This window comes from Bos indicus, chromosome 17, assembly GCF_029378745.1.
Source record: "Bos indicus isolate NIAB-ARS_2022 breed Sahiwal x Tharparkar chromosome 17, NIAB-ARS_B.indTharparkar_mat_pri_1.0, whole genome shotgun sequence".
Lineage (NCBI taxonomy): Eukaryota > Metazoa > Chordata > Mammalia > Artiodactyla > Bovidae > Bos > Bos indicus.
This window is the reverse complement of record NC_091776.1, coordinates 52,251,747-52,275,645: the sequence shown is the minus strand read 5'-3', so window position 1 is coordinate 52,275,645 and position 23,899 is coordinate 52,251,747. Positions and strand designations below refer to the sequence as shown.

Here is a 23,899-nt window from a genome sequence, read left to right as displayed (position 1 = left end):
TTTGACAGCTGGATAAGCTGAGGACCAGAGAGCTGAAATGATATACCAAAAAGCACAGTGAGTGACAAGTGTTGCTTCCTACTTTCCCCAGTGCTTTCACATATATCACCTTGTTTTGCTCTTCTACTTTCCTGGTGCAAATGATAGGGTCCTTGGGCAATGGTGGGGATTCCAAAATCATCTCGGGAACCAAAGAGAGAGAATGGACCTCTGCTCCTATCTCCAGGAAGGATCCCCAGCGAAGAGCTGTAACTGAACACCTCATCTGTGTTCAAAGCAAAGAATACCTAGGATACCTGTGCTTCTCAGGGACTTAACCGACCGAGGCTCCTCTGGGTGGGGAAAGGCGCAGGCTTGTTTCCCTGGGGTGAGGGAAGCCCTCTAGTGGACTAGGACTCAAAAGACTGATCCAGGACCCAGAAATAAACTGTTCCGTGACGTTGGGCAGCAAGTGAGTTACCTGTTCCTTCTGATCCTCTGTTTCCCCATCTGTAAAACAGTTGGGGTATGTTGGGCTAGGATCGCCCTGGTTCGGGGAGGCTGATTCAAGTCAGTTTAAGAACTCTGCCCGCGGGTTTTGTATACTGGAAGAATAGACTCCATAAACCTTGCAAGGTAGGAATGAATGGATTAAACTGCTGAAAAGGTAAAGGTGGTTCGGATGTTAAACTGCTGGGGGCTAAGCTTCCCATAAGGGGGGGTCGAGGGGTCAAAGGTCGGGTTCCGGTCAAACCCGAGAAAAACCGGAAGTCCCCTGTGGTTCTACACCGAGCCGGGGCCGCCAGCCGCGTGACTAAATCTCCCCGGGGCGGAGCTTCAGCACCGCCAGAGGGAGGAGTTTGGAGCCCCCCAATGGCAGGGCAGCTCCCCTTCCAGCACAGCCAATCAACGCGGAGAGACGGTAAAATTTAAACCCCCTCCCTCCTCCTCCGCTGAGACCTGTTCCGAAAGCGTTTGTAGAAAGTGCGGACGCTCGCCCCGCCCCCGCTGGGGAGGCGGGGAAAAGGGCGGGCTTTCCCTCCAGAGTTTGCCTATCACGGCGGGCAGCCTGAGAAGAGACGGGCAGCGGCGCCAATCAGGGCAGCAGCCGGGACCCGGCGGAGCAGTTGGCTACAGTTGTTGCAACTTTTTTCGAAAGCTGCGTTTCCCGGGAGATCCTAGGCGGTGACAGAGCAGGGTCATGGCTAGAGGTATTGGCCCCGGTGGCCAGCGCCGGGGCTGCTGGGTTGGGGGGTCGCGCTGCAGGCGACACCGAAGTGACGGGAGCGGCGGGAAGGCGCTGTCCCGCCGGCTGCTCGGAAGGCGCGCGGGGACTAGTAGGGTTGCGGGGGGAGGGGCTGCGGAACCTTTCTCACCTCTTCCCCACCCTCGCTCCAGAAGCCCCCAGAAACCCCTCCCACTCCCGTGCTTCGGTTTCCCCTTTTTAAAGAGTGGACACTTGGTGACCTGCCTCTCGAGAGGCAGCGGGGCCATATGTCAAAGATGTTTGGAAACTAAAGCGACTAGCGCCTCAAGGGAATGGTTGTCATTGATACAAATGAGGGGGAGGGCGAGGCTTCGCTTGCTTTGCGGCTCTCTCTGGTTTGGAAAGGAGGTGATCCCGAGGCGAGGGCATAGATCGGTACCCTACTTGGTGGGGAGCGCGACCGAGTGGACACCGCGGCAGGCGCTTTCCTTTCCCTCTCCACTCTCTGAGTCAGCTCTGCGCCGCCGGGGCGGGGACGGGCCCCGCTGGCCCACTTGGGGGGGGAAACAGGTCCCCTGGCACCTCCCGGCGCGGCCCTTCGCGCCGCAGCTGATCAGGGCTCCTGCCCACGGGAGATGGCTTGGGTGGGGTTATGCTGCCGCGAGGGAGTCGATGTCTCTGCCTGAAGTTCTTCGCACAGTTAGTTTGCTGTCAGGACAGACCCACGTTATGCGGCAAAGTGATCGCTAACCGCTTGGTCGTTTCCAGCCGCTGTGTCTCCATGCAAAAACTTGAGCGTGACGGTTCACTTGAATTATTATGTAAAAGAAATAAGTCGAGGTTTTATATTTTTCTCAAAATTCCTGGGGTATTACACGTTAGTAGGAATTTGCCTTAATGCAGTATGCAGACAGGTCTTTACCGTATTAGCCACTAGGGAAGCCCAGGCTCCCCATGGCGATCATAATGAACAAAATAAGGATTCATTCAGCAGATATTTATTGGGCTTCTTTGTTTTCAGCCCCTGCACCCAGTTGCATCATTTATTCTCGTAGCATCCCTTTAGGGTCTTTGGGAACAAGACTTAGCTAGATTTTGATTAAGAAATAAGGCATAGTGAACTTCAAGTTAAAGAGCTTCATAATCTAGTCCACAGAGAAAAGTAAGATGCCTCAAATATTCTTCTTCAGGAAAGTGTTAAGCATCTAAAAGTATATTTAATAATATCTGGCTAATTTATCTGACAACTCTGAATAAAATTATGAAAGTGAAAGTAACTCAGTCATGTCTGACTCTTTGTGGCCCCTTGGACTGTAGCCCACCAGGCTCCTCTGTCCATGGAATTCTCCAGGCAAGAATACTGGAATGGGTTGCCATTCTCTTCTCCAGGGGATCTGCCCAAACCAGGGATTGAACCTTCGTCTCCGGCATTGCATGAATTCTTTACCCGCTGAGTCACCAGGGAAGCGAGCTACTGAATGTTTCCAGGCTGTAACCCTCCTAACCCTTTATGAGAAGATACTATTCCATTTCACAGATGTAGAAACTGAGGCTTGGGGAAGATAAATCATTTGCCTAAGAGTTATGTGACTAAGATACTGATAAATATGAAGATGCTTTAGCATAAAAAATGTATACTGCTGTCCTCAAACTCAAGACACTAAAATATTAATTCATTCATTTGACAAGCATTTATTCATTACCTACTGTGTTCCAGGCCCTTTGCTAAAGACACAACAATGAACACAGACAGAGAGCACAGTGAGGCCAGAGGGGTGGGAAGGCTGCTATAGGCCACAGTGAGGACTGTGGATTTCATCCTAAAAGCAAAAGGGTATGGTTAGGGATGGGAGGAGTGGTAAGAAGCACATGATGAAAATCTGTGTTCTTGGGGACCACTCTAGCGCCAATAAACTGGAGACGGTCACAATAGAAAGAGGGAGACCAAGTAGGAGGCCGACTGATAGAAGGACAGATCCTACCCAAATGAATACTCTTGAGGCTGTAAATATTTACATGATTGTAAAATTTCTAAACCAGAGAGGAGTTGCCAGATATCTGAACATTATGTTCATGTGACTTAGCAGGGCTCTCAAAGTGAGGTACAAGCTGTGAACAAAGACTGCTTTTCTAGAAGAAAAAGACTGACCCGTCATTTGAAATACTGTAAATAATTCAATATCTGATTACACTAAATGCCCAATTTAATGATTTGCAAGAATAATGAAGCCTAAGAAATAAATAACTACAAATGGGGTGGGGGGGGGAGGTCAAGTGACTCAGTGAGAATTACTGACCATACATTACAAAGGTGATTCCTAAGCCTGTTATGCTAGAAGCTGGGAACTCTCCTCTTCACTTTGGCTAAATAAGAGAGGTAGAGGGACTTGCCTGGTGGCCCAGTGCAGGGGGTGAGGGTTCCATCCCTGGCCAGGGGAGCTAAGATCCCATATGCCTCCAGGCCAAAAAAAATCAAACCATAAAACAGAAGCAACACTGTAACAAATTCAACAAAAACTAAAAATGGTCCACATCAAAAAAAATAATAAAATAAAAAAAAATGAGGTAAAGTGGAACAAGCAGAGAGACAGAATGGCTAGAGTATGTCCAGTGACTTTGGCCTTCAGCTTCCACCTCTGAAAAAGGAAAATAACAGTTTGTAAAGATTAACTGACATAATAAAGTACCTGGCTCTCGGTGATAATTATTATTAACCCTTATTAAGTATTTATTTCAATGGCCAAAAGGTTCACTTTGTTTCCCCCTACAGATTAATTTAAGCAAACTATTTTTTAAATGCACTACTACTAAAATAGTAATTTAAATGATTTTGGTGTGATGGGAAAAATGAAAGGGGCTTCCCTGGTGGCTCAGCGGGTAGAGTCTGCTTGCAATGTGGGAAACCATGGGGTCTCAAAGAGTAAGACACGACTGAGTGACTAACACTTTCAAATATTCAGTAAATGTTAGAGATTAGTATCATTGGTGATGAATTCTATTTCTGTGAGATCCTGGGCACCATTATGAGTTTTTATTTCTGTGACTGGGTATATGTATTTGTTATGCCCATAGGAACCTCATGACAGAGACAAGAAACTGTTCTACAACTTTACTGAATGATTGGTACTACATTTTCTAGCTACTAGAGCTGCAGAGTTGAGAGGAATGGGTGCTAGACTTGTATTTTAGTGTATCCTCTGCATCTGTGCACTAAAATAGAGGAAGATATAGCCATGGGTATGTGTATGGGGTGGGGGAGTGAAAATTCGTGTGAGAAATGGACAAGATGACTTGAGCAACTGTTTCCTGCCTCCAAACCAAGATCCCCCTGATTGTTTGGCAACAAACTACAAACCCTCTCTGCCAGGCAGAGGTAACAGACACTGTTTCAAATGGCTCAACCTGAATGTCCCTTTGGAATCCTAAGTCTCTGCATAGTCTCTTGGATATTCAAGTGGGCAGAGTACCCTACCCTGCTGGAATTAGTGGTTGGGTGGGGATGGAGGGACTTCCCCAGCCCTGTGAAGGATTCTAAAGCATGAGCTGATTTGGGAGGCTGTGTCCTGAGCAGTGTCTTACCATTTAATCCACAGTCTAATCCCTTCTAAGAGGAGGAGGAGGCAGCTACTTACAGTGATAACCATTTGTTTATGTGGGTGTTGGAAGGTGCCCTCGGTAAGTTGTGGAATTCATTGATCTTGGTTTTTTATCCATGAGGATGCTGCAGCCCAGGCTGGGGAAGAGACTTGGCCTTTGTCACAAAGCACCTCTGGAGCAGATGCAGGGAGAGATACCCAATCTTTGCCTCCCAGGCCATAACCGAAGGCTGGATGCCCTGAGGTGTCTGTTTGCATCTATGACTTTGCACAAATGCAGGGACTCTTTGTTGGCTGTGAGCCCTCAAACCCTAATGGCTACAGCACAGTGGTTCAGGGCAGTAATCTATGCCGAGATACCACAGTGCCTGGAACCACTGCCTCCTAGGACATTTCTCATGGGGGGACAGGACACTTGGGTGACCTGCTAATAAGCCTTCTGCAACACCATTAGCTCCTCCCTACCTGTTTCTATAACTGGTAAGTTAGTGGCTGGGAGTGTAGGCTCTGGGGTCTGTTGGCCTGGAAATCTAGTTCTAGTTCTGAGAACTTGGCCAAGCTCCTCACTTCTCTGAGGTGGTTTTCCCTGTCTGTGGAAGAGAAAATAATAAGGTTTCTACCTTCAAAGGGCTGCTGAGAGGTTTGAATGACAAGGTATACAAGAGAAGCGCCCAGCAAACATGTTATTATAATTCCCGGCTCCATCTCCCCAGGGACCGCACGGATCTGGTGCAGCCCGCCTGGGTTTGACATCTGACCTGATCACTTTCTAGTTCTGTGGCTCTGGGCAAGCCCCTGCATCTCCCTGAAGCCTCAGCATCCCCATCATAAACGGGTTACCCGCAGGACCTGGCTCCTAGGGGCTTGCCGGGAAGGTTAAATGCCCATGAAAACGCTCCGTGGGCACAGACTCAGGCACACAGGAGGGCTTTCGTTCACCGCTGCCCGCTGCGCCTGGCACGGACGGGTCTCCCGAAATATCCGTGGAGCCAGCGAGAGTGGGAGCCCGGCCGGCCGAGAGCCCGGGCTGTCATTATCATGTTTCCCACCCCTTCCTACCCGAGTGGCTGAGGACGCGCGAGAGGGGGCGCGCCCGAGTTGGGATTCGTCGCGGCCGCGGGCCCGCCCTCCTTCGCTCCCTCCCTCCCTCCGGAGGAGCTTCTCAACTCCGCCCCTGCCAGCCCCCTCCCCGGCCGGGAGCGGACGGTGGGCGGCGGCGGCGGCGAGCGGGCGGGCCGCGGAGGACGCGCCGCCAGCGCCTCCCTCCCTGCGTCCTCGGTCCCGGGCCGGCCGGGGCTGCCGCGGCGCGTGGGTGCCGGGCCCTGCCTCGCAGGCTATGGGGGAAGGGGGCGCCGTGGGGCGCCGCCGGCCCTTCCCCGGGGCGCCGCGGCGGCGCTGGTGGCGGCGGCAGCAGCAGCAGCAGCGGCAGCGACAGCGCTGGTGGCCGGGCCGCGGCGGCGAGGGCGAGGGGCGCGCCGCCATGGGCCTGGCCGGGCTGCAGGTGGGTGTGGCGGGCCCGGCCGCGCGGGGGGCGGGCGGCGCGCGGGGCCCGGCCGGGCCGGGAGGCGGGAGGGCGACGCGGGCCCCGGCCCGGCCCGGCCCGGCCGGCCGGCCCACCGCCGCCGGGCCCTCGGAACATGGCTGCGGCGGGAGGCGCCGCCGCGGCGCCCGGCCCGGGCGGCCCCGCTCCCCGCCCCGCCGCGCCCTGAGCGCCCCCTCCCCCGCTTCCCCCGGGTCCCCCTCTCCAGGCAGGAAGATGTCCAAGCCCCGCGCGGTGGAGGCGGCGGCGGCGGCGGCGGCGGTGGCAGCGACGGCCCCGGGCCCGGAGATGGTGGAGCGGAGGGGCCCGGGGAGGCCCCGCACCAACGGGGTAAGCAGGCACCCTTCCCGCACTCGCTCGGCGCGCTCCCAGGGGCCGTGCGGCCGGGCGCCCCCGCGGGCCCAGCTCCGAGAGCACGTGGGCGCGCCCGCGGCCCTGGGGCGGGGGTGCGGGCGGGGCGCCCGGCCGGGCAGCTTCCTTTTCTGCTGCCTGCCTGGGAGTGGCGTCCCCACTCGCTCCGCCATGACCCTGGCAAGCTCCGACCTCGGAAAAGTTTGTGTCTTTATGGCATTTCCACACCCCGAGACCCGGCCATCCCGGTGGCGGCTGCGCCTTCCCAGAGTGTGCGGGGCCTGCCCGGGGCCCTCGAGGAGGTCACAGGTCTTCGCTGACTTGGTGAATGGCTCACCAGGCAGAAAGGCCCAGCAGTGTTTCTGGGAAAGCCCTCCTCCCGTCTGTGCTTACTCAGAGGAGAGGCCCCACACCCAGAGACACCAGCGGTGACCCGTACCGCCCCACCGGCCTGCCCACCGCAGTAGAGTAACCGCCCTAAATGCCTTGGTCTCCTGAGCTCCGCACCCGCCTAGTTAGCCTGAGAGAATTCCCCAGCCGCAGCCCAGTCCCGCAGTCCTAGGACTGCACGATTTGAGAGGGGCCGGGCTTGGGCTCATAGAAGGCTCAGACAGTCTTGGCAAGTCCTACCAGCTAGCTGACCTCAGGTCCAAGAAGTGGTTATTCAGGTTCCCTGAGGCCTGTCTGTGCTGGAGTTCCTGCAGCTCCTGCCAGGGCAGTCAGCTGCTGCTCAGAGGCCAGCCCTTCCAATTCTGGCCTCGTTTGCCCTGGTCACTCTAACCTTCTTATTACTGGTAGGTTGCCTCCTTCTTCTATGGATCTTAGTGGACAGCTGGTTCTCTTCGCTGGCCAGATGTTCCCCCTGCCCTCCTTAACAGACTGGAATTAGAGACCAACTTGGACCTGGGGGATTCTAAACCTTCCACTACTAGGCTTCCCCTAGTAACCCAGTTTTTGAACCATGTTTTTCTCCTTTTTTTTGTCTTTTGGATTCCGGTTGCCCCTTCTCCGTCTAAATGTTGTAAGATCTTCTTCTTCAAGCCTCTTTCAGAATATGCATTTGTCGTTTTAGGAGAATGTATTTACCGGGCAATCAAAGATCTATACCTACATGAGCCCGAACAAATGCTCTGGAATGCGTTCCCCCCTTCAGGAAGAGAACTCAGTTGCACAATACGAAGTCAAATGCCAGGGGAAGCCATTAGCCGGAATCTACAGGAAACGCGACGGTAAGCCTCTGAAATGGCCCTGCTCTATTCACCGCTGACCGGGTTGCATCCTCAGTAATAATGTCTGTATGCTAGGTTTCCTTATCCAATCTTTTCAAGCCAAAGCTTGCAAAGTTTGAATCATGTCCTGTCTTGCTGCTAAGAAACATAGACATGGGGGGAATAGAGCCGCGTGTTCCAGGGCGTGTGTGTGCCCTATTGGTCTAACAGGTTTTCCCTGTTTTTACAAGAGTTAGCATGTCCTTCAAGCTTGGTTTTCTTGCCAAGCTGCCAAAATAAGGCAGCTGGCATGTCGTTAGAGAGGTTTACAGGCGCTAAAAGTACAGAAATGATGAGTCTGGGTTGTCCAGACCAGGCACTTGTACTGCAGCTGAGTCATGTGAACCTAAGGAACTGACTTCCTTCTCTTTTCTGAGCTGGCCTTGATCTCAGTTCTAAAGGTTCTTTCCACTCAAGTGTTCAGTGCTACTCTGAAGCCGCGTACGCCAGAATGAGATTTAGAGTTAAAATGCTGAGCAAGAAAATACTTACTGAAAGTTCTGTCTGGCCTTGCAAAACATGCCGAAACCTGTTGGAAATTTTGCTGTAACCCAAATATTCCCTTTTAAAGTGGCGGTGGTAGGGGTGAGGGTGGGGATGGGGGCTAGTGGTGAACTTTCCCCAGTTACTGTGCTCTAAAACTTGCCTTAAAGAAACAGCAGCTACCAGCTGCTCCAGCAGCTCTGTACAAGGAAGCTTTGTATTTGTTAACAGAAAGTGCCATAAAGGGATGGGGTAGCCCAACCTCTGGTCCAGATCTGAGAACCAGGGGCAGGAGCCAACCCTTGGCCTGATTCCCCCTGGTGATGTTATTTCAAATGGACTTAGGTTCTAATCCTAGCTCTGCCGTTTATGAAAGGAAGGGTCACAGGCAGGTTGCTACGTTTTTTTGAGCCTCAGTTTTTCATCAGTGGGAGAGAGGAGTCCTGCCTGAAGACCAGTTAAAGCATGGGTGCAAAAGGCCTTTGTGAGCAAGTTCTCTGGTGGTCCATTGGTTAGGATTCTGTGCTTTTACTGTCAGGGGAGAAGGTTCAATCCCTGGTCTGGGAACTAGGATCCTACAAGCCTCATGGCACAGCCAAAAGAAAAGGGAGGGGGACTTTGTGAGCGCTCCATACTGTCAGCCCATTTTCCACTGGACCGGAAGCATCACAGCCTGCCCCTCCCTGCATCCCTGCTTCCGCAGCACTTAGGCCAGCACTAACCACACTGAGACTTGGGAAGGGCCTCTCTCTAGATGCCGTAAGCCAGCCTCACAGCCCTTCTGGGATGGGGCGGGATGTGGATTGTCCTGAATGGTGACATGGGGCACAAGTTAGCTTATTTGACTCGAAGTGTTACTACATGGTGCCAATTTAAATGGGGGGCTGGATGAACACTGGAGGAGACCCCCATAGACTGGGCGTCTATCCATGATTCTCATCCTTTTTCCTGCCTTGACACAGACTCACGTGACAGCTAATGTTCATGAATACCACCCACTCCTAAGCTTATGCCTGACGTCTTGGCCTTAACCCCCTCTTATTCCACTCAAGACAGTGTGTCAGGGAGCACTGTCTGTCTGTGTCAGGGAGACAGTGTATCTGGACCACCTGGAGAACGGTCCGGATGGCTGCTGATGTATTTATTTTTTTCTTTTGTTTGTTGAACTATTATTCAGATATCCTGACGTTCACCATTTTAAAGGGTACAATTCACTGGTTTTAGGTATACGCACAGATTTGTGCAGCCATCACCTCTGTCAAACTCCAGTACATTTCCATCACCCCAAAAAGAAACCCTGTACCTACTCACAGTCATTCCCCATTCCTACTTTCTCCCAGCCCTAGGCAACCACTGATCTGTTTTCCATCTCTGGATTTGCCCGACCTCGACATTTCGTATACGTGAAGTTATAAAATATGTGACCTTTTGTGTCTGGTCTCGTGTACATTATGATGTTTTCAAGGTTCATACATGTTGTAGGCTGTGTCAGTACTTCATTCCTTTCTGTGGCTGAATAATATTCCATCGTGTGGATAGACCACATTTTGTCAGTTGATGGACATTAGAGTTTTCACTTTTTAGCTCTTCTGAATAAGCTTCTGCGGGCATTCGTGTATAGGTTTTTATGTAGACATATGTTTTTAATTCTCTTGATAGATGCCTAGAACTAGAACTGCTGAGTCAGGTGATAACTCTCTAACATTTTGAAGACTGCCAGACTTTTTTTGCAAAGTGACTGCACCATTTTGCATTCCCACCAGCAATGTAATATTTATTTTTAAAAAGTAAAAAAATTTTATGGAAAAAAAAAAAAAACAGTCCAATACTGGTGCTCCATGAGTATTTTTAGTAACAAGTCATTGGCGACGGCCCACACGACACACTGAACCGGTATTGGGGCACCATGCTGAGAACCACTGTGAATGCCACGCTTCGACCCTGTTAGAAGAGGGATTTAAAAAAAGAATCTGAAATGAATCATGCCAGGGAGCTAGCCTTCGGGGAAGAGGTCTTTGCTGGGGAGAGGTTCTGCTTTATCACCTTACTTCCGTCTACCAATGCTGCCCCACCCTGTGGGGATTGTGCTCCCCCCGCCCCGGAGCCCATTTCCTCAAAAGCCATCGATGGAGCCCTCACGCCAGTGTTGCTGGCTGTGACACTTCTGCTTCAAAGGCTCTTCCCTCAAGCTGCAGACGACCTGATGGGTTGATTAATCACAAGAACGGAATCCAATCACAATATATATATATCAACTTACCGTGGTCTAACACTTCAAATATGTTGTAATTGTATTGATCAATCATACCTCAGCAAAGCTGGAAAAGAGGGGGCGGAAAAAATGATGCAGAGACCAAAAGCTCTGCCTAGTGTCTGGGTCAAAAAGTAAAGCCAGATCTTTTCCCCAAGATGCTGGTTAGTGGACACCAGGCTTAACAGCCCAAGGGCACTACTGCCCAACACGCCCCCACCCCCGCTATCTCCTCCCCGAGCCTGCCTTAGCAAGCAGCCGAGGGCTGGAAAGTGGGAGGTGTCAGGTCCAGAGTCAGCCTGTCTCTCCCCACCCTCTGCCCACAGAGAAAAGAAACTCTGGGAATGCAATACGAAGCTCCATGAAGGCCGAGGAACAGAAGATCAAAGACGCCAGGAGAGGTCCCCTGGCACCTTTTCCAAACCAAAAATCTGAAGCTGCAGAACCTCCCAAAACCCCGACCTCGTCTTGTGATACTCCCAATGCAGCCGCTGCCAAGCAGGGCCTGAAAAAGCCTGTGAGGGGCAAACAGGCCCCCAGGAAAAAGTAAGTGCTCCCTGGAGCCACTTCTCACGCAGGGCGACCTGTTGGGTACCAGCTGGGGGGAGGCCGTCCACCCTCTCAGGCCCTTGAGCTATTAAGGCTCAGATTCCCGAGACAGCACCAGGGATACCATTACTTGCCGCGTCCTGGTCTGCCTAGGGTCCAGAGCCCCCACCCTGCTGAGAGTAGGCAGCCTGCCTTTGGCGCTCTTTCTGAGGCTGCTGTGGGCAGGCGAGCTGAAGTGACCCCGGGCCACAGTGGACAAAGGTGTTTTACGTGACCCGATTTCCAAGGAGCCTGCTCCTAAAGGCTCGCGTGCCTCCTGGCTGTGAACATGGTTTCAGAGCTAACGCTTGGTTCCTCCTCTTCCTTTCCCACCCCAGAGCTCAAGGAAAAACACAGCAGAATCGCAAGCTCACAGATTTCTACCCTGTGCGAAGGAGCTCCAGGAAGAGCAAGGCTGAGCTGCAGGTAGGGTCACGTGTTTCAAATCGGCTCTCAAAGGGGCGGGGTGGCCCAGTGGGCAGTGCTCACTGCGCACCACCTGAGCTCTCTTTGCATTGTCACGGGAAAAGTCTCTTGGCCTCCGCGGCCCTGATGTTCTCCTGGGTCTAGTGGGGGTCGTCATAACTCCCTTGGGTCACTGCGGTGCTTAGTTAAGATGCTTCTGTGAAGGAGCCTTTTCGCCTGTAGTGTGGGGCATGGAAAGTCAGGACCTCCAAGGAAAGTGGCTTTGGCAGGGCCATCAGAGCCTGAGACTGGGGTGGGCTGCGTGGTTTCTTAGAGGTGTGTTTGTCTGCTGTCCAGAGGTTTTATGTTTCGAGATGATGAAGAGCACTGGCTTGGAAACTACTTTCTGGTTGTGTGACCTCAGGGCTTAACCGCTCTCTGCCGTGTCGTCTGTGAAATGGGATGATGTAGTCGAGCCCTGTCTGGTGGTTGGGAGGGTCACGCACGTTAGTGGACGCACATGGAACACTTAGAACCGTGCCTGGGATGCAGTGAGGACCTATTAACCCTTGTCACCGTTGCTTCCCCTGTGTTGTCCTTTCCCGGGGCTCCTCTCTGGCCTTCCCCATGCAGCCACAGAACCTGTGAAAACCAGGCAGGAAGGCCAACTGGGCTGTAAGGCCCCCGCCCGCCGTATTTGCAGAGTGCTGAGCTGTGCACAGTCGATCAATATTTGATGCAGTGAGGTGTGGTTATTGCCTTTCTGTTAGGGAAACTCAGGGTGTGGCCTGGCCCTGCAGCCCCCAGCTGCTTCCATCCCCCCCTCCCACCCAGGGGCAGCAGAGCAACCTCTAGGCTTGGGAGGAGCTCTCAGGACTGCCGCCCCCACCAGGGAGGTGGGGGACCCCAGCCTCTCAACCCTCAGACTCTTCTGCATTTGGACGTTGAATCTGTAGCTGTACAGACGGTGAGGCAGCATCTCTGTGTCTCCTTCTTTGAATTGACAAGACTTCATTTTTTAAAAAGGGGGGAGGGTGTCATTTTTCTCCCCTCAGAGAGAAGCTCTGGCTGTATTTCCTTAGAAAGGCAGTGTCTTTCAGCCAAGAACAAGCTGTTACAAGCTGTTTGCCTGCAGTGGGAGGCTGTGCGAGGTCAGCCTAGAGACAGCACTGCAGAGGGCGAGGCGGTGCCAGCCCCCAGCACCCGGGACACCTCCCAGCCGCGGTCGGGAGCTACAGAGCCCACTCAGGGAACCTGGGGGTCCACCCAGCGCCGCTGTGGGCTGCAGGGTCGGGGAAGCCTGAGTTGGCCTTTTTTAATTAAAAAAGAAAACAAAAACCAGGGGCTTTTCTTTCTGGAGGAGTGGAAGCTGCAGTGGGTGTGTGGCCAGAGTGCTGAATTCTACCGCAGGCGAGCGGAAGGCAGCTGGCAGTGGCTCCCCAAAGCTTGGTCTGCAGGCGATCAGGCCCACTCTGTGGCTGGATGGAGAGCCAGAGGCCAGGGAGAGCCACACTCTGCCCACCACCGTTTGTGTTGGCTTTGTCGAGTGGGCACCCTGGCCAGGTGGTGGCTGGCCAGGCTGGTGGGGCTGCGGCTGGCAGAGGTGAGGCCCGAAGGCAGGGCAGCCGGGTCTCCTCTCGGGTGAGGCTGGTCCAGACCTGACTGCCCTTCTGGGCCAACCAAAGCCGAAGTGGACACAGCATTAGGGAAGGGTGTGGGTAGGTGGGCGAAACAAACAGAGCCCCGAAGACTCCTCGTTGTGGCTGAAGACAGAGCAGGCGGGGCTCAGTCCAAGGTCCAAGTCCAGGGCAGGAGGGTGGAAACAGGGCCCTGGAGAGATGCCCTGAACCCCTCGTTGCTTTGCTGTGGGAGCCCCTTCTCTGGTTGGCCCAGCGTTGGGTGGATGACAGCCTGCACTGGGCAGGGACTGCAGTGTTGGCAGTGCCCTGGCCGCGTCATCACCAGCCCAGCCCAGCCCAGCCCCGGGCCTGGCATGCAGAGCAGCCTGCTGACTCCGGCTGGGCACGTCTCGAGTCCTTCCTGCCTTCACCCTGGTTCACACCTTGCTCCCTTTCCAGGCCCTCAGTCCCCCAAGGACCAACTACTGCTGCCTTCCTCTTTAGGACGCTTGGAGCTAGTTGTTCGCGTGTCCCCAAACCACCAACCCCCCCGAGTAAAATGGACTCCTTGGCTGCACATTCAGGGTGTCTCACCTGGCCCCAGCTCGTCTCCTCTGTCTCATTCTGTCCCAGTAGGATAGTCCCTGTCCCCACTGCCCACCACGTCTCCCAGTTTTCCCAGGATGATTCCCATCTACTTCTGCACACTTGTAACTAATTATTTAACAAGGTGGTTGTGCCTGTGCATGTGGGGGCAGGGCATTGTTGCCTTGAGGGCTCACTACGTCCACGTGCTGTTCTCGGCCAGGAAATGCCACGGCGAACAGAGGGTGGACATGGTCAATGGGTGGGTACACACCTCCTGTTCAAGCGGTGCAGCCTCTGATCAATTTAGCCTCGGCTAATTTTATATGCAGTTGGAGTCCTGATATTTACATGTCCACAATTTAGATATTTTGTAAAAGTCTGTGTGGGCTAAATAGAGCATAGCCCCAGGCCACATTCTGCCACAAGCCCTATTCTGCCCTCGAGCCGCCCTGTCCCCCTCCTGGCCCACCTGAACACCAGGTGGTGAACAGCCCACCTTAGACGGGCAATGAGGAAAGGATGGGGGCTTGGTGGCCTGGACATGCCGGGAGACCGATGCCATGGAGGCTGACTATGAACGGACCCTGTGGCGGCTAGGACTCCCAGAGTGGCCTTGGTGAGAATGCTGATGCACTTCTTGTTTTTTCTTTCCCTCCCCACCCAGTCTGAAGAAAGGAAAAGAATAGATGAGTTGATTGAAAGCGGGAAGGAAGAAGGAATGAAGGTAAGGGGCTGCAGGGCCCACTGCGTGGAGGCTGAGGCTGTGAGGTCTGGCCCTCCCTGGTCCAGAGGCCCATGCAGGAGTCGTGCTGCCTTAACCTTCTGATATCACTGTGACCAGGCAGACTGTTGCAAGCTGTCAAGGGACTGAACACTAAAAGTATCCTTAAGGGAATACCTCCTGAAGGAAATGTAATGAGATACTGTCCTGTGGAAACTTATTTATTTATGGCTGTGCTGGGTCTTCATTGCTGCGTGGACTTTTCTCTAGCTGCCGTGTGTGGGGCCTTCCCTCTAGTTGATGTGCTCAGGCTTCTCTGCGGAGCACGGGCTCTGGGGCGTGCAGGCTTCAGTAGCTAAGGTTTCTGGGCTCTAGAGCACAGGCTCGGGAGTTGGCGGCGCATGGACTTAGTTTGCTGCTCCGCCTTTGTGAGATCTTCCCAGACCAGGGATCAAACCTGTGTCTCCTGTACTGGCAGGTGGATTCCTACCCACTGTGCCACCAGGGATGCCCCTGAGGAAAATTTTCACAACGAAGGACTTCCCTCACAGTCCAGGTTAAGAATCCGCGTGCCAGTGCAGGGGATTCAGGTTCAACCCTTGGTCAGGGAACTAAGATCCCACATTGCCACAGGGCAGCTAAGCCCAAGTGCCACGACTTCTGAGCCCATGCACTGCAACTAAGATTTGACACAGCCAGTAAATATTTCTTTTTAATCACGATGACATTTATACACATATATGTAACTTACCATCGTAACCGTTCTTTATGTGTAAAATTCACTGGCATTAAGTACATTCTTCATTCACAGTTGTGCAACTCTCCCCTCTGTCTAGTTCCGGAACCCTTTTGTCCTCCCAACGGGAAACCCCGGACCCACCAGTAGTCACTCCCATTCCTTGCCCTCAGCCCCTGACAACCAGTCTGCTTTCTGTCTCTGTGGATTAGCCTCTTCTGGACATTTCATACAAATGGAGTCATAGAATGTGTAGCCTGTTGTATCTGGCTTCTTTCATTTAGCATGACACGTGGGGAAACTTTTAAAAGGACAGGCTAGTTTTTTCTATACTGTTTTCCTGGGAAATGGCAATGCCCAGGAAGATTTGCTTTTCTCTCACGTGCTCAGTTGCTTCAGCTGTCTCCTACTCTTCGCGACCCTATGGACTGTGGCCCACCATGTTCCTCTGTCCATGGCATTCTCCAGGAAAAAATACTGGAGTGGGTTGCCATTTCCTCCTTTATGGGATCTTCCTGAACAAGAGATCAAACCCAGTGTCATGTCTTCTGCATTGGCAGATGGGTTCTTTACCACTAGCACCGCCCCCTGTTCTTATAGTATATTTCAGACATAGTGAGAGCATGAGAAGGGAGGAAGTCTCAGAGATAGTGGCCAGATGGGTCTGGGCTAGGACCCAGGGGATGGGAAGCTTCAGTTTCCACCTGCCACTGAAGGGAATCTGAATTTCATTCTGGGCTTCTCAGCCAGTCACCCTCCATCTCCATTTAAAATGGAGTGCAGGAGGAGGTCAAAATAAATAAATAAAATGGAGGAGAAACCCAGGCATGTACGTTATGGACTAAAGGAGAGACTCAGAATGTTGGGTCCTACTTTTCCCCTAAAGAGTGGGCCAGGATGTGGCTTTGAGTCTGTGCTACATCACTTCCTAGCTTGGTGGCTGGAGACACATGACTCTGCCTGTCTAATCCCTAATTTTGCAGGTTTTCTCACCTGCAAAACGGGGCAGCACCCATGTAGCAGACTTCTCAGGATCCCACATAACAGTGCTTTGCAAACAAACACAAGGGAGCTCTTTGGGGTGATGGATTCTGGCGATGGTTGCACAACTGTGTATGCTGCATGGGCTTCCCTAGTGGCCCAGTAGCAAAGAATCTGCCTGCCAATGCAGGAAACACAGGTTCGATCCCTGGGTCGGGAGGACGCCAGGGATCCGGAGAAGGAAATGGCTACCCACTCCAGTATTCTTGCCTGGGAAGTCCCATGGACAGAAGAGCCTGGCGGGCTACAGTCCATGGGGTCTCAAAAGAGTTGGACACGACTTAGCAACTAAACAACAATAATGTGCTGAATGATACCCTTCAAACCATGTGTGTGAAATGAGTGGATTTTATGACCAACTGCAGTAAGGCTGTTCAAAGAATGTACTACAAGCTGCTGGCCACGCACGGTGGCATTTGTTGCTGTTCATGAACCAACCCTCCCTCTTGGCACCTCCCAACAGATCGACCTCATCGACGGCAAAGGCAGGGGCGTCATCGCCACCAAGCAGTTCTCCCGGGGTGAGTTTGTGGTGGAATACCACGGGGACCTCATCGAGATCACCGACGCCAAGAAGCGGGAGGCTCTGTACGCACAAGACCCCTCCACGGGCTGCTACATGTACTATTTTCAGTATCTGAGCAAAACCTACTGGTAAGTCCCCTGGGGCTTCAAGTGGCTCTTCCCACCCTGGCAGAGGTGCAACCAGAGGGCCACCGAGGGCATCCTGACTCTTCTTTTGGCTCCAGCTTCTTGCTTGGTTCTTGCTGCCATTTTTCAAAGCTGCAGTGCAACTCTTCCTACCACACACACCACTTCCATTTTTAATTCTGGTGATTGAAGCGGTTCTGGAGGCAATCTCGGCCACCAAGCGGTGGACTAGTCACGTGAAAGCCCGCAGAGGGGCTCACTTGGCCTTTTGCCTGGGGCATGTGACCAGAGCAGCCCTGGGAATCGCTATTTCTCTGTCCCCTATGCGACGATATCACTGATTGTTTTTTATTTATTTTTTAATAGACTGTACTATAACGTTCCCAGCAAAACTGAGTGGAAAGCAGAGCGAGTTCCCATATATCCTGCCTGCCCCCACCATCCTGCATAGCCTCTCCCCTACCCTCACCAACAGAGTTGACTTTTACTCATTTATTTATTATGCTGAACTCCACAGTCATCTCTGGTGCTTCCACAGAGTCTTTTGCATTCCCGTCTACACTCCCCCATCTCCCGCCCAAATACCCCACACCCAACGCCCCTCTGGGCTCTTAAAGTTACATATATATATTTTTTGAGTTGAGTTGCTTTCCCAAAAACACGGCCATAAATCACCATCATCCCACCAGAGCTGAGAGCAAGCCTGACTCAGACTGGGTTCAAAAGCCTCTTTATCAATTTAATCCTCTGTCGCCCTCCCTCCCCGCCAGCGTGGATGCAACCCGAGAGACAAATCGCCTGGGAAGACTGATCAATCACAGTAAATGTGGGAACTGCCAAACCAAACTGCACGACATCGACGGCGTGCCTCACCTCATCCTCATCGCCTCCCGTGACATCGAGGCCGGGGAGGAGCTTCTGTATGACTATGGGGACCGCAGCCGGGCTTCCATTGAAGCCTACCCCTGGCTGAAGCATTAACCCAACGGTCCCGCCCCCTCCCCATTCTAAGGACAAAGTGCCCTCAAAGGGAATTGATTTTTTTTTTTTTTTTACACACTTAATCTTAGCAGATTACTTCAGATGTTTTTAAGAAAAAAGTATATTAAGATGCCTTTTCACTGTAGTATTTAAATATCTGTTACAGGTTTCCAAGGTGGACTTGAACAGATGGCCTTATATTACCAAATCTTTTATATTCTAGTTGTTTTGTACCTTTTTTGCATACAAGTCGAACGTTTGTGCTTCCCGTGCATGCAGTCCAAGACTCGGCACAGGTTTTAGAGGAAAGAGTCGAACATGAACTAGGAAGCTGGGCAACGCACCTGCCTCCAAACGAAGAGCCAGGACTCTCTCCCCCGCTCCCCACATACCTGCCCCCCCCAACATCCCAGTGCCAGGTGGGCGCGAGGAAGACACTGCCTTCCCCACGGCCCGGATGGGATGTTCCCAAGCTCTTGTTTTTCCTGACATCTCGACAGGCGCACATTGAAGTGTATGAATATTTTTTAAAAAAAGGTTTCACAGTAAGATAGTCTTCCCCTCTGCTTTCTCGAAAGCTTACTGACCCGGTGGCTCACGGGCCAGGCCTCGATTTACTCTTCCACGGGCTGCCACTTTTCCGGGCACCTTCACACATCAGGGCGGGGAATCAAAGGAGACGTGGGCAGGGACAAGCATTGCTTACCTAGCCCTTGCAGGGGCAGGGTTTCCCGAAACTGGGTTAGTTTCTTTATAGAAATGTGAACACTGAATTTATTTTAAAAAATAATGATAAAAAAAAAAAAAAGACAAAAAAAAAAAAAAACCACAGAAGACAACTTACATGTATATAGGTCTTGAAGTGAGTGAAGTGGCTGCGTTTTTGTTTTGGGTTGTTTTTAGTTCGGCTTTTTCTTTTTCCACCCTTGGTTTTGCTTCTGTAGAAGAGATATGAGATGGTACACTATTCTAATCAGAAATCTAAAGTTTTGTAGTGGGACCAGAAATTACTTACCCAATTCCCCACCCCCTCAACCCCAACCTGATTCTGCTTGGGTTGAAAGCTCCAGACCGGCTGTCAAGGCTTCCGTGTGTCAGACCGCCTGGTGTCCTTCCTGTAAAGCTGCAGCCATGAACCAAAGAGCGAGCCTACAAGCCCTGAGAGGCAGGGCCCCTGCCCTAGCTGCGAGGGGGCAGGGGAGCTGGCAGGCCCAGGGATCATGGCTGAGGGTCAAGTTTTCACCTCGACTGTGACAGCAGGAGTAGTGGGTAGCTTCTTCCTGAAGGGGGGACCGACTCCCACCTTCTGTCAACTTGTAATTCAGGGGCCTGGGGCTCCAGAGCTGCGATCTGGGGTCTGGCGCAACCCCACCCCACCGCCCACTCCCAGGTAAATGTGAATGGAGACAGGTATGAGAACCTGTCCTCGACTTCAATGCCCCCCAGCCCCGGCCTCACGACGGTGCTACCTGAGGAAGTCTTCCCCCTCCCACACCCACCCCCACCCACCAATCCCACACTTGCCTGGTCAGTGGTCAGCAAATTGGAGGAGGATCCGATGGGAGTGTGTAAATGTGAGATAAAATGTCTTGGTTGTACCTGTTTGTGGTTTAGCTTTGTATTTAAGAAAAGGAAATAAACTTGAAAATTATTTGTCATCATAAAAATGAAACAAAAATTAAAATATTTATTGCCAGGCGAGGCTACCTGTGTCATTCTGTTGTTTTTTGCAAAGCAGGGGTAGAAAAAGGTAATGTACTTTCTGTTTCTCTTTTGGGCTGTACCATGTGGCTTATGGGATCTTAGTTCCCCAAACAGGGGTTGAACCTGGGCCCTCAGCTGTCAAAGCATGGAGTCCTAGCCACTGGACCACCAGGGAATCCCCATTGTTGTTTTTTTTGGTTCCATTGGGTCTTTGTTGCTGTACTCAGGCTTTCTCTAGTTGGGATGAGGCAGGGCTACTCTGGTTGTGGTGCGCAGGCTTCTCATTGGAGTGACTTCTCTGTTGCGGAGAACGGGCTCTAGGGCATTTGGGCTCAGTAGTTGTGGCACGTGGGTTTAATTGCTCCTCAGTATGTGGAATCTTCCCAGACTGGGATTGAACCTGTCTGTGTTCCCTGCATTGACTGGTAGATAACTATGGGACCACCAGGGAAGTCCCCCCTGTTTATTTTACAAAAGGGCCACTTAACCAGTTTGAGTCAGTTTTGGTGACTGTCCTAGGGGACAGTCTCTTCACTTTTATCATGAGGAATCAGAGGTTGCTTGTGGAGATTAAAAATGAAGCACATGGCCCCCTGAGAAGAGGGCCCAGCATGTAGCATATATTTTAGCTATTGTCATTGTCATTGTTTCTAATGTGCTAGACTTGATTCTCAGGTAGGCGTCTCAAGAGTCATCAACCTTCCCTGTCTGGTGCTGGAAGTATCCCAGATCCTGATCCCTAACCCCCACACCACAGTCCACCCCCAAGAGGCTGCCTTCCTTCAGCCCCAAGGCACTGGAGGCAGGTTGGAACTGAGGGCAAGGTCCTTGGTTTACAGGTGAAAGATCCATTCCTGGCATAGGGTTTCAGCATCTGTCAGCCGTTGCCCTGAACAAATCACTTACCCTCTGAAATCTGTCCATCAAGTTGGGAATGGCCTCTACCTACCCGCCTTGCAGGGGTTTCTCGAGGATTCAGTCATCATATACTACTACCTTACCATGGAGGGGACAGTGTGGCCTGGTAGCCAAGTGCTCAGCCCTGGAACCGAACCTCAGGTTTCACCCACTTTGCCGCTGTGTAACCTCGGGCAGGTTACCTAACCTCGGGCAGGTTACCTAACCTCTCTCGGCACCACTTTCCTCTCCTGTGACATAGAGACAATACTGGTGCTTGCATTGGGGTGATTGTGAGGATTGACTGAGTTTAAGACATAAAAGTACTTGCACAAAGATAATCTTCAGGAATCAGCAATTATTAAGATGAAAATTTGGGGTGTTTTAAAAAATTTATTTGGCTGCACAGAGTCTTACTTGTGGCATGCAGGATCTAGTTCCCTGACCAGGGCTCGAACCTGGGACCCCTGCACAGGGAACGTGGAGTCCCAGTCTCTGGGCCACCAGGGAAGTTCCTTGGGTGGTTTCTATCATTCAGTATTTACAAGTGCCCCGGACTGACAGATAACTGCTTCTAAGCCTGCTCTCCTGGCTCAGGGTTTGGAGATGGAAGCCTGCAGTGTGGGAGCAACTGTCTGTCTTGAATGTGGTCACACTGGGCCCAGCTCCAAGAACTTACCTTCTGGCATTCGAACACCCACATCCCAGCATCTGTGATTCTGAAGTCAGGATGCTCAGATTTGTTTCCCAAGTCAGTTCTCACCTTCAAGGGGCAGAAATCTTCCTCCTCCCTACCCACTATTAAGAGGGGAGCACCTAGTCAGGGATGCACCATTATACAGGGTTCCAGGAGTCAGAAGCCCCTGTGCTGTGGCAATCTCATTCTGGACTGACACTTAAAGGTTGCCAACTTCTTTTGGGAGGCAGAGTGGTTTTGACCTTTGCACCTGAGTTCAAGTCCTACTTCTGTCACTTCCAGCTAGGGCTTTGGACAAGCCCCTTAGCCCCACCATACTAGCAGCTGCTTGGGTGAATAATAATAGTAACGCCCACCTCATAGGGATAAGGTGAGGCAACATATGTAGGTGTGGTAAATTGCATTCGTTATTAATATCAGCACTTTTTGGAGAATCAGGGTACATAGAGCTTCACAGATAAGAACCTGGGCTTGAGGGGACTTCCCTGGTGATCCAGTGGCTAAGACTTTATACACCCAATGCAGGGGGCCAATGTTGAGCCCTGGTCAGGAACTAGATCCCATGTGCTGCAACTGTGAGTTTGCACACTGCAACTAAATATCTCATGTGCCACGGCTAAGACCCGGTGCAGCCATATAATTAAAAAAAAAAATCTAGAATCAGGCTTGCATTAGCACCCTGGGCAGTAACTTCATAGCTACGTGACCTCGTGCAAGGTGCTTCAACCTCTCAGAGCCTTCATTTCCAAATCCGTAAACTAGGCAACTCATAGTAGTTAGTCTCCATCTCCTCAGGTTGTTAGAGGAATAAATGAGATAATCAGGCAGGAACCGAGACGTGATCACTAAGCCAGGGTTATTCACTGAGAAGACAGGCTCACAGGATGTGTTCAGCAGGCTCGTTAGTTTCTTTGAGAAGTGTAGTCTCCTGCTCTCTATGGACTGTATTTCATTGATGCCTAAATTTACTTCTTTTTCCCATTTTAAACATTGCTGAAATCATTGGTGAGCCTTAAAGTCAATATCATCTTGATGTTATTATTTGTAGCATTTTTTTTTCTGTCACAGCAACACACAAAATAAAGGTGTATCACTTAGATACAATGAAATACATGTCCACCATATATATGCATGTATGTATCAGTTCAGTTCAGTCGCTCAGTCGTGTCTGACTCTTTGCGACCCAATGAATCCCAGCATGCCAGGCCTCCCTGTCCATCACCAACTCCCGGAGTTCACTCAAACTCATGTCAATCAAGTCAGTGATGCCATCCAGCCATCTCATCCTCTGTCGTCCCCTTCTCCTCCTGCCCCCAATCCCTCCCAGCATCAGAGTCTTTTCCAATGAGTCAACTCTTCGCATCAGGGGGCCAAAGTATTGGAGTTTCAGTTTCAGCATCAGACCTTCCAATTAACACCCAGGACTGATTTCCTTTAGAAGGGACTGGTTGGATCTCCTTGCAGTTCAAGGGACTCTCAAGGGTCTTCTCCAACACCACAGTTCAAAAGCATCAATTCTTCGGCGCTCAGCTTTCTTCACAGTCCAACTCTCACATCCACACATGACCACTGGAAAACCATAACCTTGACCAGACGGACCTTTGTTGGCAAAGTAATGTCTCTGCTTTTGAATATGCTATCTAGGTTGGTCATAACTTTCCTTCCAAGGAGTAAGCGTCTTTTAATTTCATGGCTGCAATCACCATCTGCAGTGATTTGGGAGCCCCCAAAAATAAAGTCTGACACTATTTCCACTGTTTCCCCATCTATTTCCCATGTATGTATACATGTGTTACATATGTATAATATATACGTGTGTGTGTATTTGGCCCTTGAACAGTGCAGGGAGTTACGGGCCCTCACTCTCCCCACATTGAAAAAATCCAAGTATAGGGACTTCCTGGTGGTCTAGTGGTTAAAACTTCAAGTTTCCAATGCAGGGGTGTGGGTTTGATCCCCGGTCAGAGCACTAAGATTCCTGTGCCACGTGGTATGGCCAAAAAATAAATAAAATTCACCTGTAGTGATGGACAGGGAGGCCTGGCGTGCTGCGATTCATGGGGTCGCAAAGAGTCGGACACGAATGAGCGACTGATCTGATCTGATAGCTTATAGTCAGCCCTTTGGATTCAAGGTTCCTCCTCCATATATGCAGATCCAACTAGATTCAACCATCTCATGTGTGGAGATATGTATATATATCATACATATGATACATACATTCATATATATATATATGTATGATATATATACATATCTCCACATGTGCAGATTGTGCAGTACTATGGTGTTTACTGGGCTTCCCTGATAGCTCAGTTGCTAAAGAATCTGCCTGCAGTGCAGGAGACCCCAGTTTGATTCCTGGGTCGGGAAGATGCACTGGAGAAGGGATAGACCACCCACTCCAGTATTCTTGGGCTTCCCTGGGGGCTCAGCTGGTAAAGAATCTGCCTGCAATGTGGGAGACCTGGGTTCGATCCCTGGGTTAGGAAGATCCCCTGGAGAAGGGAAAGGCTACCCATTCCAAGTATTCTGGCCTGGAGAATTCCATGGGCTGCATAGTCCATGGAGTTGCAAAGAGTCGGACACGACTGAG

General features: G+C 51.5%; 1 protein-coding gene and 1 long non-coding RNA gene across 5 annotated transcripts; one reads left to right on the top strand and one right to left on the bottom strand.

Moving 5' to 3' along the window:
* The first annotated feature begins 1,063 nt into the window (after window positions 1–1,063).
* On the top strand, window positions 1,064–19,706 carry KMT5A (lysine methyltransferase 5A). 4 transcript variants are annotated; one of them, XM_070769420.1, is made up of 8 exons: window positions 1,064–1,190; window positions 6,531–6,652; window positions 7,746–7,902; window positions 11,002–11,221; window positions 11,602–11,689; window positions 14,540–14,599; window positions 16,837–17,027; window positions 17,795–19,706. In XM_070769420.1, the coding sequence occupies exons 1-8, from the start codon at window positions 1,181–1,183 to the stop codon at window positions 18,003–18,005; spliced, it is 1,059 nt and encodes a 352-aa protein (XP_070625521.1). In that variant the 5' UTR covers window positions 1,064–1,180; the 3' UTR covers window positions 18,006–19,706. The 4 variants fall into 4 exon arrangements, with proteins under 4 accessions (XP_070625521.1, XP_070625520.1, XP_070625523.1 ...); XM_070769422.1 differs by lacking the exon at window positions 1,064–1,190 and adding an exon at window positions 6,153–6,283; XM_070769419.1 differs by lacking the exons at window positions 1,064–1,190; window positions 6,531–6,652 and adding an exon at window positions 6,014–6,283.
* Window positions 10,171–11,004, bottom strand: LOC139176729 (uncharacterized). Its single transcript, XR_011561148.1, has 2 exons — window positions 10,685–11,004; window positions 10,171–10,365 (listed from the first exon to the last, which is right to left on the bottom strand). It is a non-coding gene; the product is annotated as an uncharacterized lncRNA (long non-coding RNA).
* Window positions 19,707–23,899: the final 4,193 nt, after the last annotated feature.